This window comes from Plasmodium falciparum (assembly GCF_000002765.6).
Source record: "Plasmodium falciparum 3D7 genome assembly, chromosome: 1".
Classification (NCBI taxonomy): Eukaryota; Apicomplexa; class Aconoidasida; order Haemosporida; family Plasmodiidae; genus Plasmodium; species Plasmodium falciparum.
In genome coordinates this window covers 525,380-552,125 of record NC_004325.2, presented here as the reverse complement: position 1 = coordinate 552,125, position 26,746 = coordinate 525,380, and the positions used below count along the sequence as shown (strand labels likewise).

General features: G+C 21.5%; 5 protein-coding genes across 5 annotated transcripts; 3 read left to right on the top strand and 2 right to left on the bottom strand.

The window, feature by feature from the left end:
• Positions 1 to 412: 412 nt before the first annotated feature.
• PF3D7_0114200 (exported protein family 3) lies at positions 413 to 1,550 on the top strand (the record flags this gene model as incomplete). The annotated part of the gene is made up of 2 exons (XM_001351031.1): positions 413 to 481; positions 576 to 1,550. 2 exons carry the CDS (start codon positions 413 to 415, stop codon positions 1,548 to 1,550), a joined length of 1,044 nt encoding a protein of 347 aa, XP_001351067.1.
• Positions 1,551 to 3,745: 2,195 nt separating this feature from the next.
• On the top strand, positions 3,746 to 4,529 carry PF3D7_0114100 (Pfmc-2TM Maurer's cleft two transmembrane protein; the record flags this gene model as incomplete). The annotated part of the gene is made up of 2 exons (XM_002808569.1): positions 3,746 to 3,814; positions 3,909 to 4,529. The coding sequence occupies 2 exons, from the start codon at positions 3,746 to 3,748 to the stop codon at positions 4,527 to 4,529; spliced, it is 690 nt and encodes a 229-aa protein (XP_002808615.1).
• Positions 4,530 to 5,142: 613 nt separating this feature from the next.
• Positions 5,143 to 9,646, bottom strand: PF3D7_0114000 (exported protein family 1; the record flags this gene model as incomplete). The annotated part of the gene is made up of 2 exons (XM_002808568.1): positions 5,143 to 9,372; positions 9,485 to 9,646. 2 exons carry the CDS (start codon positions 9,644 to 9,646, stop codon positions 5,143 to 5,145), a joined length of 4,392 nt encoding a protein of 1,463 aa, XP_002808614.1.
• A 4,454-nt stretch (positions 9,647 to 14,100) lies between these two features.
• PF3D7_0113900 (CX3CL1-binding protein 1) lies at positions 14,101 to 15,017 on the top strand (the record flags this gene model as incomplete). Its single annotated transcript, XM_001351028.1, has 2 exons — positions 14,101 to 14,169; positions 14,355 to 15,017. 2 exons carry the CDS (start codon positions 14,101 to 14,103, stop codon positions 15,015 to 15,017), a joined length of 732 nt encoding a protein of 243 aa, XP_001351064.1.
• A 757-nt stretch (positions 15,018 to 15,774) lies between these two features.
• Positions 15,775 to 25,019, bottom strand: PF3D7_0113800 (DBL containing protein, unknown function; the record flags this gene model as incomplete). The annotated part of the gene is made up of 4 exons (XM_001351027.1): positions 15,775 to 17,391; positions 17,667 to 20,474; positions 20,633 to 21,951; positions 22,061 to 25,019. The coding sequence occupies 4 exons, from the start codon at positions 25,017 to 25,019 to the stop codon at positions 15,775 to 15,777; spliced, it is 8,703 nt and encodes a 2,900-aa protein (XP_001351063.1).
• Positions 25,020 to 26,746: the final 1,727 nt, after the last annotated feature.

Genomic DNA, 26,746 nt, shown 5'->3' with positions numbered 1-26,746 from the left:
TATTTCTACCTTTTTTTATTATAAAAAAAAATAATTACTATATATATATATATAGGTAATAGGATATATAATATCCTTAAGTATTTATATCTAAAAGGCTTGTGAAATTATTCATATTAATAATATATATATATATTTATTTATTTTAAAATAGGAATATAATATAAATATATCATGATTCTATGTCATCGAAACTATAAAAATAATTATGCAAGTCTACAAAAAATTAAATCTTTTATCCATATATATATATAATAATACAATTCAATACAAAACAGGCTTGTTTTATAAAACAAACAAATTTTTTTTTTTTTTTTTTTTTTTTTTTTTACACATATTTATATTTTATAAAATAATCACATTGATATATCATTTTATATTAATTTAAATGTATTAATTTATAATATACATAATGAAACACCTTCTGTCACTTTTTAAGGTTTCCTTATTTTTTCTCTTAATATTTAAATATTCATACAAGGTAATAAAAAAAATATATATATATAAATATATTAGTATTAATATATACACATATATATATATATATATATATATTATTTTTTTTTTTTTCTCAGAATATAGTAAAAAAAGGTCGACAAGATAATTTTAACAAATCGGCCATAACAAAATATATAACAAGTCGAGCACTAACGGAAAATAATAAAAAATGTGACATTAAAGATATGCATACTTCAATATTTACTGGAAATAAAAATCCACAAATAAGAGGAAAAAAATTTAAGACAAAAAAGGAAGAAGAAAAACAAAAGGACAATACAAAAGAAGATAATGATAATAATATGGAAAAGGAGATGGGAGATCATATGAAGGACCATATGAAAGAACATATGAAAGAAAATACGAAAGATGATACAAAAGATGATACAAAAGATCATATAGATGATCATATGAAAGATCATATGAAAGAAAATACGAAAGATGATACAAAAGATCATACGAAAGATCATATGAAAGATCATATGAAAGATCATATGAAAGATCATACGAAAGATGATACAAAAGATCATATGAAAGATCATACGAAAGATCATATGAAAGATCATATGAAAGAAAATACGAAAGATGATACAAAAGATGATACAAAAGATGATACAAAAGATGATACAAAAGATGATACAAAAGATGATACAAAAGATGATACAAAAGATGATACGAAAGATGATACGAAAGATGATACGAAAGAATATATGGACTATATATTGAAACATCACAATTCATTAGAAGACAGCATAAAAGAATACTATGCTTCAACAGAACCATCCGTTGATGATGAAAATAAATCATTTTTTAAAAAAATCAAATTAATTATGAATATATTAGATGATACACATTCTGATTTATTAGTAAATAATCATATTACAAATGGAGGTATTTTTTCACCAGAATTTGTACCTATAGGTGTTTTATCATCCATGACAGCAGCCTGTCCGCTTATTGGAACTGTGACGCTTCCTTATATTGCCAGGACAATAAATTTTATGACCAAATATAAAGGAGAAAAAATATACACAGAACAGAAATCAAAATAATGAAATGAAATATATATATATATATATATATATATATATATTTATTTATTTATTTATATATGTGTGTTTTCATATTTTTTTTGTGCATTTTTAACATATACATATACATATATATATATATATATATATATATTTATTTATGCTTTTGTTTACCTTCTATATTCCTACCATTAATATTATATATATTAATGATATAATGTAGTATCATTAATCCAGTTAAAAAAATTTAATTTTTTTTTTTTTTTTTTTTTTTTTTTTTTTTTTTTTTCCTTATCATAAAATATTACTTTCTTAACTTTCATCCATTCTACTAAAGTTATTTTTATTTTAGCTCATGTTATATAGATATAAAATATTTACAATTAATTAATGTTTTATCTATATGATTATTTTTTTTATAGGGATTACATATATTATAATTAATTATAATATGTGCATATCACTAAATAAATATATATATATATATATTATTAATATAGTATTTATTTAAAAAATTTATAAATGTATAATTAATCTTTCGACATAACACTTTTACAGCCGTATATGAATAAAAGAAAATTACATGAAATAATAAAAATTATTCTATCGTATATATAAAAATAATATATATATATATATATGTGCGTGTAATTATCATTTTAAAAAAATAATAATAAATAAATAAATAAAAGAAATTATTTTATATATTTATTATATTATATAACTATATTTAAGTACAATTCATAGAAATCACCTAAACGATACAACATAATAATTTAACTAAACACATAAAAAAAAAGATAAATATATATATATATATATATATATATATATATATTATATAAATACATTAATTATTTTTTCAATAACATAATATTATATCCCGGAATAAATTTATACAATTTAATAAATAAATGAGCAATTGTTATATTTTATAATTTTTTTTTTTTTTTCATATATAGTTCATTATATATCTTATTAGGACACATACATTTAATGTATGTTGTATCTTTGTTATGACTAATATAATAAAAAGTTGAATTTTTTTGTTAATTATATATTTACATGTAATACATAATTATATATATGTGTATTATTATTTATATTATTATACATGCTATATATCTTTTACTATGTATATAGATACTAACCCAAATAATAATATAATATATATATATATATATATTTATGTGTCATAACATTTTTATATATATAATAAAAAATAAAATAAAATAATAAAAAAATAAAAGAAATATGTACTATATAATATTATATTATATAGCATTGATCTATGAATTTATTCTTATATAACAATATTGTAAGTATAATTATACAGCATAATTACATGTTATAATAATAATAATATATATTATTCAAGTAATAGTACTAATAATAAACATACGTAATATAATTTTTATTTTTATTTTTTCCCTCTTTCCTTTTTTTAATTTAACACAATAGCTTATATTACTATAAAGATATATGTTTTCTCTTTTATTTTATATTTCTTGTATAAATTAACAATAAAAAAAAAAATAAAATAAATATATAAATAATTAAATAAATAAATATATATATATATATATATATATATAATAGTTGTGTTTTATTATAATATAACAACATAGTTGTTATTTTTAATATTATCTATGAATATTTTTTATAATTTATAGTAAAACGAAAAATAATAAGAATAACGCATGCACATATAATATAGAAATATACTTATGTATAATAGTTGTATAATAGGATAATAAATAACATATAATAATACAAATATATATATATATATATATTTATAATTATTTGTTATTATTTTTATTTATTTTTTTTTTAATTATTATTTTTTTTTTTATTTTTTTTTTTTAATTATTATTTTTTTTTTTTTTTTTTTTTTTTTAATTATTATTTTTTTTTTTATTTTTTTTTTTTAATTATTATTATTTTTTTTTTTTTTTTCTTTAGAATCCAGCACTTTTTCATATATCACATACATGTAATAATATAGCATTACATGAAATTTATTATTTATAAAATTATAATTATTATTATTTTAATTTATATAATATACAAATATTTAAAAAAAAAAATCAATGATAAAAAGTATTTTTTTTATAATATTATTACATAATATACATAATTCAAAAGAATAGATAATATAAATAATTCACATCTATATATTAGAATACACTATAAAGAAATAATAATAATAAAATATGTTTCATTATATTTATAAAATATATATTTTTACCATAATACTATGTGCATCTAATCTATTTAATAACGTAATATATAATAATATTTTATATGTTTTATTCAAATATTTATTTATTTATAATATATATATATATATATGTATGTGTGTGTATTTATTTATAGAATGTAGTAGAAATTGGAACATACAAATTATCATACCATAATGGAGGGATACAATTCAGAATGTTAGCACAAAAAAACACAAATAAAAAACCATTCGGAAATACCTTAACGAATATATTGTTTAAGGACAAAAAAAAAAAAAATCTTGATCCTCAAATTTCATCTCTAGTCAGTTTAGTAGATAATATGAATATAACTCAAGAAAAAAAAGATAAAATCAAAAATCTCTCATTAAAATATATAAATAGTAGAGATGTAAAAGAAAAAAATGAATCAATTAATGAACTTCAAAAATATAGTAATAACGAAGAATGTAAAGAATATATGGATAGTTATTTAATGCATCTTCGTATGCAAAATGATATAAAATGTTTAAAAAGAAAAAATTTGTGGAATAATATTTGGATTGTTTCAACGACCTTATTATTAATCATTATAATGATAGTATGTTTATTTTCGGTTGATATTACATCATCTTCTGCACTTGGCCCTGCATTTATTCTTTTAATTTTTATTATCCATATAGTTGCTCGTTATTTTCCTGACATGAAAATAGGTTTTAAAAAATTAAAAACAAAATTGAACACATTTTTTCAAAACAAAAAGCAAATAACAAAATAAATATTTTGTTATTTATTTAATCTAATATTACTATCTATAATGTAATTAATTTTTATACATTTTTTTTTTATTTATTTTCATTTATTATAAATATTATAAATTACTTATTCACCCATTTGTTATTTTTTTTTCTTAAGTTTATAATATAACTAGCCAATGTATCACATAATTTTTTTTTTTTTTTCTAAATAATAAAACAGCTAGATGGCTAGCCAAAATAAATAATTATAAATAAATAAATAAATAAATAAATAAATATATATATATATATATATATCTGTGAAAATACTTAAATTGTTATAAAAATGAAAAAAAAAAAATTATGATAAAAAAATAAATTGTTCACTTTTAAGTTTATATAAAAAAAAAACTTTTGTAAATATAAATTTAAAAGTAAAACATTTATATATATATATATGTGTGGGTGGTGGTGGGTGGGTGCTTCTATTATTATATTATGAAAAAATGTTATTTCTAATATTATTTAAAAAAATAACATATTCATTTATATGTACATTTTTCCTTTAATAAAATTTAATTTTTTTATTAATCCTTTATATATATATATATATATATATAATCCCTTATATGTGTGTGTACATATAATATATCCTCAATTAACCTTCTGTAATATCATTTTACCCAATGATTGTAATCCTTTAGCTCTTTTAAGCATCAAATTTGTATCTCCTTCTGCATTTTGTAATACTTTTTGTGCTGATCTTCTTACCGTTGTTTCAACATCACACAAAATAATTTTTAGAATATTCCTTAATATTTCTTCTAGTATTTCATTTTTTTCTTCCTCTAATAAATTTAATATATGTTCATAGTATAAATTATCTATGGCTCTATGTATATTATCTATACTATAGTCTATATTATTTATTATATCATCCAATACATAATTAGATGAGGATACATATTGTGCCTGCTTTATAAAAGGATTATTTTGTTCTTTAAAAGGATAATAATTTGTTATTATAGATATAAAACGACTTTTACATTGTCTCAAAACAATTGAATTTCTAATAATTCTCTCATTAGCTTCTTTTAAATATATACCTTTTTTATTTTTACCAGAATTTACTTTTTCTTCTAAAAAAATATTAGAAACATTCTCATATGTCCATCCTATAGACTCTAATATAAAACTAGAAAATGAAGACTTTAATAACATGCTAATTTCATTTTCCATTAACTTCTTCCATTCATCTTCATTATCTATATATAAATCTAATCTATCTTTTAATAATTCAGCTACTTTCTCTTCTCTTATATTTTGCCCTTCCATCATTTCTTTCATAATCTCACCAACATAATAAGATATATCTTCAACAGAAATATTTTTCTCAAAAAATAATTTTACAAAAGTAGATACTTGAGTATTTCCAGTATATTCATACATCATATCAGATGTAAATATTAAATTAAAAAATATTAATGGATCAATAATTATCATTTTATTTGTTTCATCATATTCTCCTAAATCATATAATTTCCGTCTATTTTCATAACCCAATATTTGATATGCCTCACTTATATTCTCAAATTTTTGATTCATCACTAAATTTTTATCTTTATTCATCTTTGGGTAATATTTTAAAGATAAATTATAAAACTTTCTTTTAATTTCATTTATATCGGAATCTTCTTTTACATCTAAAATGTCATAATAACTTCTTTTCATATTGTTTCTTGTATTATCATCTAATTTTTTTTCATAAAAAATATATTCTTCTGCACTACTATATGTATTATTATTATAATTATCATCATATATTGTATCATTCCAGATATTACCAGGAACATTATTAACTATATTAATATATACACCTTTCCCATCTTCACCATCTTCATCATCCTCATCATCTTCATCATCATCATCATCTTCTTCTCCTTCATTTTGTATAATTTTATTTTTATTTTCCAAAAAGGAAGTTATATCTTCTCCATTTAAAACATTAATTTCATATAACGTATCTTGCACATCTAATTTTTTTATATATTTTTCTTTATTTTCTTCTTCGATATCAGTTCCTATTTCTGGTTCCTTTACTTCTTCTTTACTCCTTATATGCTCTTCGTCTTCATCTTCGACTTCTTCAGCATCTCCTTTATCATATGATCCTTCCTCTTTTCCTACTTCTTCAGAATATCCTTTATCATCTGATGCTTCCTCTTTTCCTACTTCTTCAGAATCTCCTTTATCATCTGATGCTTCCTCTTTTCCTATTTCTTCAGCATCGCCTTTATCATATGATGCTTCCTCCTTTCCTACTTCTTCATAATCGCCTTTCTCATAAGGTTCTTCCTCTTTCCCTAATTCTTCAGAATCTCCTTTATCATCTGATGCTTCCTCTTTTCCTATTTCTTCAGCATCTCCTTTATCATATGATGCTTCCTCCTTTCCTACTTCTTCATAATCGCCTTTCTCATAAGGTTCTTCCTCTTTTCCTAATTCTTCATAATCCTCTATATCTTCTGATACTTCGTCAGCATCTCCTTTATCATATGATGCTTCCTCCTTTCCTACTTCTTCATAATCGCCTTTCTCATAAGGTTCTTCCTCTTTTCCTACTTCTTCAGAATCCTCTATATCTTCTGATACTTCGCCTTCTCCTACTTCGTCAGAATCTTCTATATCTTCTGATACCTCATCTTCCCTCACTTCTTCAGTATCCCCTTTATCTTCTGATGTCTCCTCTTTTTCTACCTCTTCAATATCCCCTTTATCTTCTGATACCTCTTCTTCTTTCACCTCTTCAGTATCTTCTTTATCTTCTGATGCCTCCTCTTTTCCTACTTCTTCAGTATATTCTTTATCTTCTGATGTCTCCTCTTTTCCTAATTCTTCAGCATCCCCTTTAACTTCTGATGTCTCCTCTTTTCCTAATTCTTCAGCATCCCCTTTATCTTCTGATACCTCTCCTTTTCCTAATTCTTCAGCATCCCCTTTGTCTTCTGATTCTTCTTTTTCTCCTTCTTCTTCCTGAACCTCTATATCTTCTGATACCTCTCCTTCTCCTACTTCTTCATTATCCCTTACATCTTCTGATGTCTCCTCTTTTTCTACCTCGTCAGCATCCTCTTTATCTTCTGATACCTCTCCTTTTCCTAATTCTTCAGCATCCTCTTTATCTTCTGATGCCTCCTCTTTTCCTACTTCTTCAGCATTCTCTTTATCTTCTGATGCCTCTTCTTCTTTCACCTCTTCAGTATCTTCTTTATCTTCTGATTCCTCTTTTTTTCCTTCTTTTTCCTTATCCTCTTTATCTTCTGATACCTCTCCTTTTCCTAATTCTTCAGCATCCCCTTTGTCTTCTGATTCTTCTTTTTCTCCTTCTTCTTCCTGAACCTCTATATCTTCTGATACCTCTCCTTTTCCTAATTCTTCAGCATCCTCTTTATCTTCTGATGCCTCCTCTTTTCCTACTTCTTCAGCATTCTCTTTATCTTCTGATTCCTCTTTTTTTCCTTCTTCTTCCTTATCCCCTTTATCTTCTGATTCCTCTTTTTCTCCTTCTTCTTCCTTATCCTCTATATCTTCTGATACCTCTCCTTTTCCTAATTCTTCAGCATCCTCTTTATCTTCTGATGCCTCTTCTTCTCTCACTTCTTCAGCATTCTCTTTATCTTCTGATACTTCCCTTTTTCCTAATTCTTCAGCATTCTCTTTATCTTCTGATTCCTCTTTTTTTCCTTCTTCTTCCTTATCCTCCATATCTTCTGATACCTCTCCTTTTCCTAATTCTTCAGCATCCTCTTTATCTTCTGATGCCTCTTCTTCTCTCACTTCTTCAGCATTCTCTTTATCTTCTGATACCTCTTTTTTTCCTTCTTCTTCCTTATCCCCTTTATCTTCTGATTCCTCTTTTTCTCCTTCTTCTTCCTTATCCTCTATATCTTCTGATACCTCTTTTTCTCCTTCTTCTTCCTTATCCTCTATATCTTCTGATACCTCTCCTTTTCCTACTTCTTCAGCATCCTCTTTATCTTCTGATACCTCTTGTTCTTTCACCTCTTCAGTATCTTCTTTATCTTCTGATGCCTCCTCTTTTCCTACTTCTTCAATATCCCCTTTATCTTCTGATGCTTCTTCTCTTACTTCTTCGGTATCCTTTTGATCTTCCACATTCTCTTTTTTCTCTACTACAGTATCTTCTTTTTCATCCATCTTTTTTGATTTCAATCTTTCAAATGTTACTACCTCTTCCTCTACATTTAATTTGTTTTTTTTTTGTTCTTCTCTTTCCTTATACAATTTATCTTCTTCTAACATTTTTAATCTTTCCTTTTCTTCTTCTTTTAACCTCCTCTCTTCTTCTTCTTTTAACCTCCTCTCTTCTTCTTCTTTTAACCTCCTCTCTTCTTCTTCTTTTAACCTCTTCTCTTCTTCTTTTATTCTTTCCTCTTCTTCTTTTATTCTTTTCTCTTCTTCTTTTATCCTTTCCTCTTCTTCTTTTATCCTCTTCTCTTCTTCCTTTTTCTTCATTCGCTCTATTCTTCTAAGTCTTCTTTTTTCCATTAGTTCATCTCTTTTTTCCAATTCTTCTAGTTCCATCTTTTTTATCATCTTCATTTCTCTTTCTTCCTCTTCGGATATTAAGGCTCCATATTTTGCATCATCGATATATGGGGCACTCTTTACACATTTTAGATAATTTTTCATAGACGCTTTATAATTAGATTTTTGTGGTTCTCTTTGGGTTCGTATCTGTTCCCTTCTGTTAACCTTCTTTTTCTCAGTAGAATATAAAATCCTGTTGTATGTACGATTAGCATATGGTACTGGTTCGCGTAAAGACAAATGAAAAGAGTTGGTCTTATAAAAAAATATATGCTGAAAGGATATAAAAATAAATGATATGTAAATATATATATGTGTATATATATTATATATATATATATATATATATATATATATATATTCCTTTATTTTTTTTTTTATTTACCAGAGAGATAATATATAATATAATAAACATAATTACACTCAGGCAATTCATTAATGATACACTTATAAAGTGTATCTTATTTTTGTTTTTATTCCCAAGGTCTTCCATTTTGTTATCTTTTTTATATATGCTATAGTATCTTCTTTCTTTCATACTATGCATTATAATAATTCAAAAAAAATAAAACAAAATATATTTTAACAATTATATAAATATATAAGTATGCATAAATGTTTTTTTTTTTTTTTTTTTTTTTTTTTTTTTTTTTTTTTATATATTTCCTTATTCCTTTAAAAACCTTCGTAGAAAATTAAGACTATAGCCTTCAAAAAAAAAAAAAAATAAAATAAAATAAAATAATAAAAGCACACAAGAATACACACAAATATTATAAAAAAAAAATTTTAATATAATAATAGCATCATATATTTTTCCAACATAGAGAAATAAAATATATATATTTATATATTAACAAGAAGATTAGAATAACAAAAGGAGCGGAAAATAAAGAAAAATATTTATTATACCCTATTTTTCAAAGTAAAAATTATTCATGCATGCATAAATAAATAAATATTATATATATATGACGGAATACTACATTATATGTTTAAAAATCTCATTTTCTCACATGAAAAATAAAATGAAAAAATAACACTTTTAAATATATATATGATTAAATGTTTTCTTTTTTTATATATTTTTTTCTTTCTTTTAAAAGAAATAAAGTATTTTATCTTTATAAGAACCTTTTAAGTTTACTCTTATAAAAAGGAAGGAAAAATATAAATATTTTCATATATATATATATATATATATATAATATTCATACAGTGACCATGTTCATTTTGTGTTTGTATATACACATCAAAATATCCTATTTCATAAAATATATATATATATATATATTTATTTATTTATTTAAAATGTGTTTCCCTCGTCGTAGTAACAAAAAAAAAAATTAATTCATAAAAGGATAAAACATATTAATAATATAACATATTAATAATATAACATATTAATATATAACATATTAATAATATAACATATTAATAATATAACATATTAACGATAAATACATTTTTAAAAAATTATGTTATCATTAATCATTATATTAATATAATATATACATTAATTTTATTATCTTTTTTATATCTTCTTTTTTTCATTATTATTTAATATTCTAAACAATTTCATTTCTACAAAATTTTGGAATTTTTTTTTTTAATATTTAACTAGGACATTCATTTTCGTAATTAAATTTTATATTATTCTCTAAATATAAATACGTATTACATAATAAAACCCTTTAAAACGTATAAATACCTTTTCAATCATATTTTTAATGAACTGTAGCTCTAAAAAGAAACACTTTTTTTTTTTTTTTTTTTTTTTTTTTTTCTTCTATTTTCCTTTTAGCACATCCATTTTTAACATGTTTCTCTAAATTATCATTTGATATACAACCAACAAAATTTTTACATAATTTTCATCAAATATATTTTCTTAATTTTCTAATGAATTTAATTCTTTAGAAGAAAATATTAAATTTTATGCATTTAATATGGATATACATATGGACAACATATTATATACAAAAAAAAAATACAATATGAAATAATATAAATATATAATATTTTATCTATTATAATTAATAATTACAATGTGTAAAAACCTATCACAGAAGAGCAATATATATTATTCTTAATATGATCGATCATATTGAAAAACATACAAAGCAGATGTCTTTTAGAACAATCTTTTGTTATTTAATATATAATTTAAAAAGACACTTTTTTTTTTTTTTTTAAATAATATATATATGGTAATGTATTATAATATAATAATTAAAAAAAATTGTACATATAAATAGAAGATTAATATGATATATCTTTTTATATAATAAATTAAATTACGATTAATATATATTTTCTTTTTCTTTTTTTTCAGAATAAAATGTAATTTCCTCTTCAATTCTAATACTTTTATAATATTTTATATACTTATAAAAAGTTTATTATATATATATAAATATATATGTACATTTTTTTTTTTTTTTTTTTTTGTCTTAAAATTTATGAACAGTTCAGAAATATTATTCATTTCATATTTAGCTAGATCACATACGATTGTTATAATAAAAAAGGAATATATTTTTTTCTCATTTGGTATCAACATAAATGTACAATATAAATATATTTATTTATTTATTCGTGTGGAAAATATAAACTTTTTTATTTAAGATATTCGACTAGCTAAATTTATATAATATTTTGTAAAAATATAAAAATTAATTGTATCCTCATATTTATAATATAATTTGCCTGAACTGTTCAGAAAAAAAAGAGTATCCCTAATTTTTTCCTATCTTAAAAAAATAATTGACAAAAAAGAATAAAACAAAATAAATAATATATATTAATTAAATAAATATAAATAAATAAATATATATATATATATATAGGTTCTGCTTTGTTTGGAGGTTTTATTTTACAAATATACATATATTTTTTTTTATTATTTTCTATTACATTGTACACCAAAGAAAAAAAAATTAATTTGGTAAATGAAATATTTTATTTACACATAAAAATAATAATATAATAAACAACTATATAGTTCACTTTTTGCTAATATAAAAATTTGTGTAAAAAATATCGTTTTTTCATAGATGGGTTTGGCATATAAATAAATATACATATATACATACCAAATATAAATATATATATATTATATATTATATATAAAGAAACATTTTTAAAATATTATCATTTCATATTTCATTATATGAACCAATTCATTCATATTCAACCCACTAATATATATATATATATTATAATGATCTAAATATCAATTTTTAATTTATTATTTAATAATACATTTTTTTAATATCCCTAAAAAAAATCTCAAGCATTTGTTGTGCCTTAATCATTTTCAAAAAAAAAAAAAAAAAAAAAAAAGAAAAGTTTCATTTCTTTTATAACAATATATATTTTATTTTTCTCACTTTTGTAATTAAAAAATAAAAATAAAAGGAAATTAAAATGAAAATAAAAATAAATTATATATATAATTTTAAATAAACAAAATTTATATTTATTTTTTTTTTTTAATATTAAAAATATATAATAATATATATATATATAATATATATTAATATAATACGTGGATCATTATTATTATTATTAAGTATTTTAGCATTCCTTTCCCCTCTCCAAAAGCTCCAATAAAATTATTTTGTGAAAATACTTTATTTTTATATTTTATATTTTTTTTATATTCTATAAAAAAAAAAAAAAAATAAAGGATAAAATGTAACAATTTTTTTTTTTCTCAACAATTATAAAAAAAAAAAAAAATTAATGAAAAATATATATATATATGAAAGACCTGAAAAACCAAAAAAGGGAAAAAAAATAATATTCTAATAATATATAAATTGGCAAGATATTTTATTGTTTTTCATTAAGCTATAAATTTTTATGTATCTTTATCATATATTATATAATATAATATATATATATATATATATATATATATATATATATATATAATTTTAATATTAAAATAAAGGTAACCATTCATTTTTATTTTTATATTTATCACGAAATTAGGACTATCCTTTTATAGAAAATTTTGTTCACCAAATTATAATCTAATTATATGATGAAAAAAATATGTCAAAATAATTAACCATATTTCGTATAATTATATCATAAATTTATTATTATTATTAATATATATATATATATATATATATAATAATATAATGGAATATTAAAATAATATAAAATTATTTAACATATATATATATATTTATGTATATATTGTATTTCCTAAAATATATAATTTATTTTAAATAAGATAAAAAACATTACAACCCTTTTTTGTTTTTGTTTTTATTTTTGTTTTTATTTTTGTTTTTGTTTTTATTTTTGTTTTTATTTTTGTTTTTATTTTTGTTTTTATTTTTGTTTTTATTTTTGTTTTTATTTTTGTTTTTATTTTTGTTTTTATTTTTGTTTTTATTTTTGTTTTTATTTTTGTTTTTGTTTTTGCTTCTTCTTTTTTTATTTTTCATACAAAAATTATATATTTTTCTTATGTATTTTCCTTTGTCCTAACTGTACTCAAATTTATTAGTGGTACATAACCAAGGAAATAAGGGTAAATATATATGATATTATATATATATATGTTATAACAAAATGAAAAATATACGTACAATCCAAAATAAGAAAAAGAATATTATAAATAAATAAATATATATATATATATATATATATTAAAAATAAATAAAAGTAAACATATAATTATTATATTTTGTAACGTCATAATAATATATATATATTATATATATATATATATTTTTTTTGTATTTTAAGAAAAAAGTTGAACCATTTTTCTTTTTTTTCATTTTTTCATTTTGTCAGTTTTTCTTTTTTTCCTTTTTTTCCTTTTTTTTCTTTTTTTTTCCTTTTTTTTCTTTTTTTTTCTTTTTTTTAATTTTTTTTTTTTCTTCTTTCGTTTTGTTCGTTTGAACCATTACCCGTTTATTTTTTAAATATATCCCAATATTTTAACATATACATAAAATATATAACCAGAAATTTACAATGAACATTTATATTAGGACCATTTTTTTTGCTCCTTTCATATGCCTACTGATATTCTCCTCTAATCATGTAAGTTAAGGAAATGATATCAAAATGTCTGTCACATAAACAATATTGTTATATTATACATATTTTATATATTTAGAATTTATATAGTTATTTTCATATATATATATATATATATATATATATATATATATATATTTATTTATTTATTTATATGTATATTTTATTTTTTTTTTTTTTTCTTTCAGGGTCTTTTTCAAAAAAAAGATAACCAAAATTGCAATTCACATAAATTTTGCCTGAATTGTTCAGGTAGTTACCTAAAAAATTCCAGATGGCTATCTGAAACTTCGGTATCTTATAGTGATGAAGGTGAGCCCTTAAAATATGGAGCAAATGATAATAACTATGATTCAAATTTGTTGAAAAGTGAAGAACAAAAACAAGAAATAAGTGAACATATGAAAATGCTTATAAAATTATATATAGATAGTTCTCATGATTCTGCAAAGGAAGAGAAATTATTTCAACAAGTAAAGAAATATTTTAAAAATAATGAATATAAAGATTTTATGCGTACATTTATTAAAGTTATAAAAATTCACAATGATTTAACACATTTAAAAAAACAAATGGCATCCACTGAAAAGAGATATAGAATAATTTCATGTGTGGCTGCTTTCCTATCAACCGTTTCCTTAGCCTTCACAGTTGTAATGTTATCTACATTAAATCTAAAAAATGAAAATGTGATAGTAACTATTATTCTTGGACTTCTTGGTTTTATCATTTCTCTACCCGTTATATCATATATTTTATCACCATATCTTAATAGTTCATTGGAAAAGGGATATCGCATTGCTGATCTTTACTCAGAAAAAATATTAAGACAAATATTACATTTTCAATAAAACAAAAATGATATAATTATTAAAATATATATATATGTATGTATGTATTTATATATGTGTATGTTTTTTTTTTTTTTTATAATTTAACATTTAAAATAATTAATATATTTCTTTCATTTTGTGATATCCACATTGCATTTTTTTTTTTCCTTTCATTTTTTTTCTTTTTTTTTTTTTTTTTTTGGGATCATTTATAATGTTTTATGTTCTTATTATTTTTTTTAACCTTCTGGTATATATTCAAAATTTTGTATTTCATTTAAAAAAATAAAATGTAAAACTTGAGTGTTAATATTAATTTATTAAAAAAGGAAAAAAAAAAAAAAAAAAAAAAAAAAATTAATTAATTAAATAAATAAATAAATATATATATATATATGTGCTTGTGTTCCTTGAGAACATTCCAGTCCTTACAAAATTTTCTCAAACATATATCAATAAAAAAAAAAAAAAAAATAATAATAAAACATAAATACATACACACATAATATATATTAATTTAATTGTACGAATAAAAAAAAAAAATAATAATATTTACAAAATTATTACATATATATATATATATATATATATATATATATATATATTTATATTTATTTATTTATTTATTTATTTATTTATTTATTTATTTATTTATTTATTTATTCATGTTTATCCCAAATTGTAATACAAATACACTATTGCTTTTTCTTCACTCTTTATATGAAATATTTTTATTTTCTATATCTTTCAACACACAAATTTTTTTTTCCATCTTTTAAATATTTTGATGTGTATATATATTATTTTTTTCATTTCCTTCCTCCTTTTTTATTATCTCTTCTGTACATATTTTTAAAAACAATTCCTTCTCTTTTATTAATTCATCTCTTTGACAATCATCCAACATGTAAGTATATAAATATAATAATATATCTTTAAATTCAGCTTTTCCATTTTTTAATTTCTCATTTAAATTTTGTATTTTTATTATTTTATCATCATCATTATCATTTCCCATAACGCCATAATTGTTGGTACTTGTACAATATACCATATCCTTGTCGAACAAATTATCATCTAAAAAATATACATCATTTTTAAAATCAAACAACTGGAAAATATCAAATGAGCTTGCTTTTTCTTCTACTAACACATTAAACCATTCATACTTATCCCACATTTCTATATTTAATAAAATGTTTTGTATAATTATTCTCCATGCTATTTCTTTCCTTTTTAAAAATCTGTTTTCAACATTATCATAATAATCATTATTATTATCTCTTATACTGTTTATATTTTTTTTTTTTTTTTCTGTGTGCAAATTTTCATTTTTATCACCTGACTCGTTCAGGCATTTTTCCTTATCTTTATCTTTATCTTTTTCTTGTTCATATAAAATATATTTTTCTTCATTTATCCATCTTTCTTTTAATTCTTGGAACCATTTTTCTTTTCTCCACAATTCCAACATACAGTTCTTTTTGTTTATTAATTCTTTCCATATTTTATTATATCTATTGAATATATTTAAAAAAATAACATTTCTTTTATTTTCCAGTGGAAAGTAATAATCCTTATTATTACACTCATTTAATTGTTTTTTCTTCCTTGTTTCTTCTCTTTTTTCATTTTTTTCATCATACCATTTATGATTCCTTCTATGTATCTTTTCATCATAAATATTCTTCATTAAATCATTTCTTTTTTTTAAGCACTCATCAATTAATTGTTCATTACTTTTAGGAATTTTCACTTTTTTTTTCCCCCCTCTTTCATATTTTTTTTTTATTTTATTAACTTTTTCTTCATTATCTTTTATGTTATATTTGGAATTAATATTACAATTCTCATCACAATTATTTATTTCCTTTTTTTTCTTTTTTCTTTTTTTTTTCTTATCTCGGTGACCATAGAATATAATAGCATCGTTGTTCTTATTATTTATATCATCTTTTATATCGTTCATTTTTTCAATTTCTTCTACAAAAATTATGAAAAAGTTTGGTTCCTTTTTTTCCCATTCTTCCCTTTTAATTTCCTCTATTACACACAAATATATTTCAATCATTGTTATAAATTTAATGAAACGATAATATATTTCAGATATGTTTATCATATCATTATTTCTATCTTCATTTATTTTTGAACAAATACATTCATTTTGAATATCTGACGGAGTATTACAATTCTTATAATTACAATCAACACACATACATTTTTTCTTATCTATCATATGGGATTCATCTTTACATTTCCCATATACCTCTTTATTTTCTTTTTTCATGGGATGAAAACATATCTCTTGAGTTTTTTCTTTTTTCCTTGTAATAATAATTTGTTGTGTTGGCCTTTTTCTAGATCGTTCAAAGAATAATTTCAAAAGGGTATACTGAAAAGAAAAGAAAAGAAAAGAAAATATAATAAAAAATAAATAAAATATTATATAATATAATAAAAAATAAATAAAATATTATATAATATAATAAAAAATAAATAAAATATTATATAATATAAAATAAATAAAATATTATATAATATAATATAATATAAATATAAATATAAATATAAATATACATATGCATATACATATACATATAAGAAAAAAAACAACGAATTAGTTCATATATGCATATATTTTCGTTTAATATATATATCTATTATTACCTTGAATAAATAATAAAAAAAGAAAAAATATTTTACAGCTTTCCAAATTTTTCGAGATATTAAAAAATATAAGAGATTCAAAGGGTCAGACACACTAATCGGATATTCATTATATTTTACAACCGATAAATCTTCTCTCATATTTTTTTCTTTCTTTTTACACATATTACAATAACAAACATTGTGCTTTTTTTTACATAAGATACAATCACAAGGTAGATTGTTACATTTTCTTTTTTTATCATTACAAATGTCACATATATTTATCACATCTGAAATATTTAAAGGTTTCAAATCTTTATTACTATCATAATTAACTTTATCATAGTTAGAAAAATCATCATTTTTTAAATTACAATTATTATCATCTGAAGTACAATCAGCATTTTCTTTTATTCTATTTTCTTCTTTTTTATCATAAAAACAAACATTGTTATATCCATCATTTTCTAATATTTCATTATATATTTTGGGTGATATAATATCATATGGATTATACTTTTTACTTTCTTTTATATTACTATTATGATATTTAGGAGGAATAATTAATGTGCACTTTTTGTCATCACAATCATTACTATTATTACTATCATCACAATCGTTGCTATGATCACTTTCATCACTCTCATTACTATCATCACAAACATCACTATCATTACTATTATTACTCTCATCATTATCATGACTATCATTATTATCATCACTCTCATTACTATCATCACAAACATCACTATCATTACTCTCATTACCATCATTACTATTATCACTCTCATTACTATCATTACTATTATCACTATCATCATTATCATCATTATCATCACTCTCATTACTATCATTACTCTCATCATTGTCATTACTATCATCACTCTCATTACTATCATCATTATCATCATTATCATCCCTCTCATCATCCCTCTCATCATCATCATCACTCTCATTATTATCATCACTCTCATTATTATCATCACTCTCATTACTATCATTATTCTCATCATTGTCATTACTATCATCATTATCATCACTCTCATCATCCCTCTCATCATCATCATCACTCTCATCATCCCTCTCATCATCATCATCACTCTCATCATTATCATCACTCTCATCACTCTCATTACTATCATCACTCTCATCATTATCATTACTATCATCATCATCATCCCTCTCATCATTATCATCACTCTTATCACTCTCATTACTATCATCAACATATTCAATATCATTACTATTTCCTGACCATTTTTTATTTTCCTTTTTGACACTACTTTTATTCACATCTTCCTTTCTCATTTTATCATTCTTTTTATCCTCTTTCATTTCATTTATGATATCATTAAGTGGTATTACTTTTAGTAAAGGTGTGTTCACTTTCTTTTTATCTTCATCTCCATCATTCATAACATTCCATTCTTCTCGTGTTTCTTCACACAATATTTTATATTTTCTTTTTCCATTGGTCAAACCGAGATACTTATCATGTGCATAATCTTCATCATAATAATTATTATTATTCATAATATCATCACCATTATAATTACCATTATGTGTTTTATCGTCATTTAGGTTACCCTTCAGTATATTATTTATGTCTTCGAAATAATGAACTCCCTTTTCTAAAAAATCCTTGTATATATTATTTTGATAACTAGTCATAGGATATCCTTCCACCTGATCTAATGTATAATTTTCGTCATTATCATGGTTATTATTATGTATAAAGTTATTTAAATTAATATGCGTATATTCTTCATTCATAGAATTAAGAAAGTCTTCATTTTTACGATTAAACCATTCTTCCCATAACAATTTTTGATCACATGTATTTTTACATATTGATATATTTTTATTTTTCTTCTTCTTCTTCTTTTTGTTCTTTTTCTTTTTTTTCTTATCGCATATATTATTACTCAAAGTATCTTCCACCCTTTTCGTAATTTCCTCATGCATATCATTTTTATTATCTTCTCTCACATGAACAACATCATTCTGATCATCTTCTTTTGTTTTATTTTTATTTTCTAAAATGTATAAAATATTATTATATTCATTCATGTCATATTCACCTTGACACAATTTTCTATTATAACTCTCAATAAATATATCTAATAATTCATCTGTATTCTTTTTCAATATATCATGTAAATGTTCCATATTTCCTATGTTTTCTTCTTCATTACATTTGTTAGGTTCATCATAAACGTAATCGTCCATATTATCTTTATTGTAATCAATACTATTATATTGATCATAATCATCATAATACATACTATCATACTTATTATTATCACCAATTTTATCTTTATCATTTTTTATATTAATATCCTCTTCGCCATTATCCTTTCCTTTCATATATATTTCAAACCATGTAGTATTCTTTGGAACCTTTCTCTTTGACCAATCTTCTGAATTGTTCATATCTTTATTCTTTTCCAAATATATTTCAATTAATGTTCTATGTTTTGGATTCTTATTACCTAGAAACATATTCTCTAAATACATTTCTTCATCTTCATAATAAGTATCTGAATCACTGGATTCTTCTAATATTCTTTGCTCTCTTTCGGATACTATGGCAGCATGCGGGTTTTCAATACAAATATAAGATTGGCTAGTTATAACACAATTCTTATTAGATTTTACATCATATAATTCAATAGGTTCAGATCCAAAAAATTCATAACTGTTTATATCTTTTTCATTTGGCATGCTATAATTATTTGTAGGAATGTGTAATATATTTATCATATCGATCTTTTTTTTCTTAACATCTTTCTTTTTTCTTCCAAACAATAAGCCCAAAAAGGTATACTAAAAGAAAGAAAAAAAAAAAAAAACATAAATAAATAAATAAATATATATATATATATATATATATATATATATGTACATATTTTAGCTCCTCATTATATAAACATACTATATGCAGGTTTATATTAATTGCTATATCTTATGTGTTCATATCTTACCCGGTATAATAATGTTACTAAAAGAATTATACCACCTAAGGCTGTTAAGAAGGTTGGAACTTTAACATTCAAAAGGTCATTTTTTTCAACAGATATGTGTCCAATCCCCTTATTCCCATTCTCACTTCCATCTATTGTCGAATTTGTAGGAGATACATCTTGCGTAGTTATATCCGGTGCACTATTATCTTCTTGACCTGCCATATCTTTTTGAGTTTCTTCCCTTCCAACAGAACTTTCCTCGGAATCATTTATTTTTATCTCAATATTAGTTTCAAAACATTTGCATATACTTTCGTACCCTTCAGGATATCCAAATGCTTCTTTGTCAATATCTTTCATATTACATTTTGTACATTTTTTTAATAAATATTGACTAGCGCTATCACTATTAGCATCGTCTATAGCATCATAATTACCTTTATTTTTATCATAATTGTATTTATTAAGTTGTTGGTTGTACTCTTTAAATTTTTTATCTGTCCATTCTTTGTATGATTTGCATGCTTCTCTGCATGATTCTCCAGTTGGTGCATTACATGATTCTAATTCTTTACAACTTTTAGGTTTGTTTTCTTCATCCACTTTCTTCTTAAATTCCTGAATTTTTTTTAATCTTTCCTCACAAAATTGTTCAGTCCATTCAACAAAACATCTCAATGATTGAGGTATTTCATCAAAATCATCATGAATAAAACATAATCCTTCTTTTGAAATTTCGTCTTTAACCTTATTTTGAATTCCACATAACATTCCTTTCCAAATTACCTTCCTATATTTACCCCACCACCTTTTACGTGTCATTCCATCCCCTCTTTTTTCTCCACCTAAATGAAATACTTCTTTTATTTTTTCATTCGCTTTTGCGGTGTGCTCGTCGTTGATCCACAGATCTGTACCTTTGATAATATCTGATAAATCTGCATAACTTCTTCTTATGGCCATCATAGCTTTATCCTTATCGTCATATTTGTCCCATAATAATTCACCTTCTTTCTTAGCCACAGAAGCAAAGGCATCTATTAAACAACTGGATGTATCATCTGTAAACATATTATTGACAACATCAAGACATATTTCTTTTCTTCGTGGAGGATAATATACACCATATTTTTCATTTTGAGAATTACTATTAAATTCAGTAAATTTAGTATCTAAATCTACAATTTCAAATTTTTTTTTTGGACAATTTGATGTTTTGTCAATTCCAGTAATCATATAACAAACACTATGAATATATGGATTTTTATTACATTCCAATTTAGTGTTATACTTTTCTTCACACTTCACATTGATTAATTCATTAAAATTTTCTTTACCTATACAAGTTAAAAAATGAATAATTTATATATATATATATATATATATATATATATATATTTATTTATTTATTTATATATGTATGTATGTGTGCGCTAAAATTATTACTTGGTTTTACAATTATCATAGGAGGCGTATCACGCCTACGTCTCGACCTAACTTGACCTTCACCCCCACTTTCACTTTCTATCTTCTGCTCCATTTTTTTTTCAATTACTTTTTTGTGTGGACATGCCTTACATACTTCAACATATTCATCATAATTCGGTTCAAATAATTTCCCTTCTTTAGGTATACATTCACATGTCTTACAATTTAATGATAAAAATATTTCTGGAGTAAAATTATTCATATATTTATAATTACCTTCATTTTTCATGTTCTCAAATTTTTTGGCTAGCTCATTCCATTCTTTTTCCTTTTTATCATTCCATTTATGAAAATGTGCACATTTGTTCCTACATTTTTTATTACACACCATATATTTTTTATTATTATAACATTGTTTATTTAATTCTTTCATTTTTAATAATTTCTGATCACAATATTGTTCTGTCCATTCTATATACCATCTAAAAAACTGATCCATTTCGTTATTTGGAAAAGATATATCAATATATACATTCTCTTGTTTTTTTTCTTTTTCTTTACTTTCCTTTTCAATTTGATTAATCATTCCTGCCCATATAATTTTTTTATGTAATTCCCACCATAAAACTCGATCCCTTTCCATATCATTTTTCCCTTCTTCAAATATTTTTTTTATTATCGGTTCAACATATCCATCATGATTATTTTCCCACATATCTAAACCTATAACAATATCTCTTATATCAAAAAAACAATTTTTAATATCTCTGATGATTTTATGAAGATTCCCCCCTTCACGTTTCTGTAACAAATTGTTAGTAACAACAACACATGTTTTTATTATAACTTTTAATAATTGTTTTTTCAAATCATTATTCTTACTAAAATCTATTTCTTTAAAATATCTTGTACATATTTCTTGTCTCCTTTTAGGTACATAAATCCCTTCAGGTAAATAATAGGTTTTCTTATTTTTCTTAATCATTTTATCCCACTTATTTATCTCGTCTTCCTTTTGATGTATGTCAGGATGCTTTATTCCTTTCCCTCTTTTGTTATGATGTCGCTTATTTTTACATATACATATTTTATTATTATAATTACTATGAATATTGGTAGAGCAATAACGTTTTTGTTGGGAAATTATATGGTCTGACATATCTTTAGCTTCTTTTTCATTAAAAAGAATCAAATGTGCAAATATTGTAGGCAAATCTAAACTAAGATCTTCATTAATATGATGTGGTACTACATTATGATTTTTATATAATTCTATACGACTTTCTAAATATCCATTCCTTTCTTCATCATCATTATTATTAGCTGTACTACCTCTTCTTCTAGTTTTATGCTCCTCTGATTTTAAATCAGCCTTTACCTCCCGAGGTCCCTCTTCATATAACAAATATTTGGGTATCTTAAAAAAATTATAAATATCATGTGGTGTATTGATATTTAAACTATTCCAAATGTTATACATTATCTTTGAATATTCTTCAGAATTTATTTTTCCAGAATATTTTTCATCGTTACATGTTATTTCAAAAATGTTGTAGATTTGTCTAGCATCATATAAATACGCTTGATACATTTGTAAATACATTTCATATTGATTCTTGCCATCATCTTTTATTTGGTTTAAATATATCTCCCATTTCATTTTTTCGTTTGAAACGTCTTCTAACCATTCTTTAAAGAACCTAAAACATTGAGGATAGGTATGTTCATCCTTATAAAAATATGCACATGCAAGTTTATCAGAAATTATAGATTTATCCAACTCATCAATTTCTTTCAAACCATTTAATAAATTGATTTTTTCATATTCTTTTAATTCCTCCATTTCCTTTATTTTTATCCTTTCCATATAATTATTAAAATAATCGATTCCGACTATTTCACGAATACTTTTTATAATACATTGTATTTCTTTTGTTTTCCCATCTTCTACAATGTCATTTGTAAAAAATATATCCTTCAAATCGTTCATATTCCTATATAAATCTTTACAATATTTTTTGTAATCATCAAAACTAGTAATAGGTTCAATGTTTTTAACCTCATCATTTATATATATTTTTTCGGATATCACTGTTTCGAGATCTTTCATAATTTTTTCTCTTAACGTTTTAGTAATATTTTTTTTTTTATGATTCTTTTTATATTTATTATATATATCTTTTAATTTTGGTAAAATATTATCTGTATTTAATGTTTGTCTTCTTACAGGTACTAATGATTTATCAATAGTAAGAATATCACAAATACCATTTTGAACTATTTTCTTTTTTAATAACTCTTCTTTTATATTATTTTTTGTTTTATCTTTTAATTTTTCTTTTATAAATTTATCTATGTCTATATTAAGATGGATATATGGCAAGTCTCCTTTTTTTAGTATCTCTTCTATTTTCCTATCTTTTTCTTTTATCTTTATTTTTAATTCGTCTTCTAAAAAACTATTAATAATAGTATTCCATTCAAATGACATATGAAAATAATTCTTTTTATCGGAATTATATTTCAGCATATACTCCAAAACGTTTTTTTGAAGTTCCCTCCAGATATAATAATTTTTATTCTTTATCAAATTAATATCTATAATATTATGTCTTCCTTCAACTTCTTTAGTAGTTCGTTTAATTCGGTAATTAGTACTTTCACTTCCTTTACTTGTTTTATTCATTCTTGTAATTTCTGTTAATCCATTTTTCGATATATCATGTATATTACTTTTATTTTCATATGTCAAATATTTGTGTAATATTAAATAACTAGGATTATTCCATAGTTCATTTTTTATCTCATAATTTAGTACTCTTATCCATTTCCAAAAATAATCATTATTATATCTTATTATATCATATGATGTGTTAGATCTTTCATCTGTTCTTTTGTTTATTCCGATTTTTAATATATTCTTGTGAGCAATCCACGTGTTTTTATTTCCCTCGAGACTTTCAATATAATATCTCATCGTAAAAAATAAATCATATAAAATACATGGGTGCAATATATTAAACAAATAAATAAATAATAAAAAATAAAATTGTAACTACATATATATATATATATATATATGTATGTATATATATATGTGCATGCATGTGTGTGTGTATATATATAATATTTTCTTCTATTCATATAAAACATATATAGCTACGTTTTCCTCTATTACTATTAAATTATCTGACAAAAATGTTACGTCATACCATTCAAGATATATTAATGCCATTATATTATTATTATGAGGAGGTTAAAAAAAAAAAAAATAATAATAATAATAATAATAATAATAAAAATAAATAATAAAAATAATATATTTATTATATATACAATAAGTATTATGTGACAAGCCCATTTCGCCGCATGCATACATAAATAATATGTATAATTAAACGGTTACATAAAATGCACCATATTTATTGTATGCTTTTTTTGTTTTCTTACAAATATAAAAATAAAAGGTGTATACATATATATATATATATATATATATATTATGTCATAATATATTGAATCCTCATATATAAAAAATGTCGACCACAAAAAAAAAAAAAAAAAAAAAAAAAAAAAGAGAAATTATAATAATACCTTAGAGTAAATTATAAAGAAGATAATTATGTAAAATGTTGTTATATTACATAAGTAATTGATTATCTTTTCATTTTTATTTTTTATATTTTTTGAATATAATAAATATGTATCCACATAATATCCATACATATATACATATATATATATATTTATTTATTTATTTATTTTTACATTTTTATATTTTTATATTTTTATATTTGTTTTATTAAAGTTTGATGTTCTAAAATGTTAACATATATATGTATATATATATGTATGTATGTTCATATAAATTTTTAAAATGTTCATCCCTTATCTTAATATCCTCATTTATCCCTACAACCAATATTATAAATACCACATCAAAAAAAAAAAAAATTCTTTTATCCTTATTGTATTATCCATTTTAACGTAATAATAATTATATCTTATTTAATATAAATTATATAATACTATTAATATATATATATGTATATATATGTATAACAATTATTTATCCCTTTTATCAACCTTATTGTTTACAAAAATAAATAATATCATTGTAAAAATAATTTAACCATGGATTTTATTATCTGACCTAATATATATAGTAATTAGCATGCATGTATAAATATTAAAAAATAAGAATAAAATGAACTAATTAAAATATTAAAAATAATCGCAATATTATAAATATATGAATTTACAAATAAATAAATAAATAAATATAATATATAATATATACATGTTACATTTTTAATTTTTTTTTTTTTTTTTTCGTTTTAAATAATTTGACTATTATTATATACATATACATGCTTTGTATATTAGATTGTTTCTAATATTAAATGAACATAATTACAATAATTTAAAATATATATGTATATTATTACATATGTTTACGATAAGATATTAAATATTTATTATAATGGGTTGGCATATGTGATTCTTTTCTTTTCTTTTCATTGTATGGTTGTTTCTTTTATATATATATATATATAATAATTATATTAAAACATATAAATATAAATATAAATGCATATACAAATACAAATACATATATATATGTATGTATAACGTTTTATTATTATTATTATTATTATTATTATTATTGTCGTCATGTTTATAATAATAAAAAAAAAAAAAAAA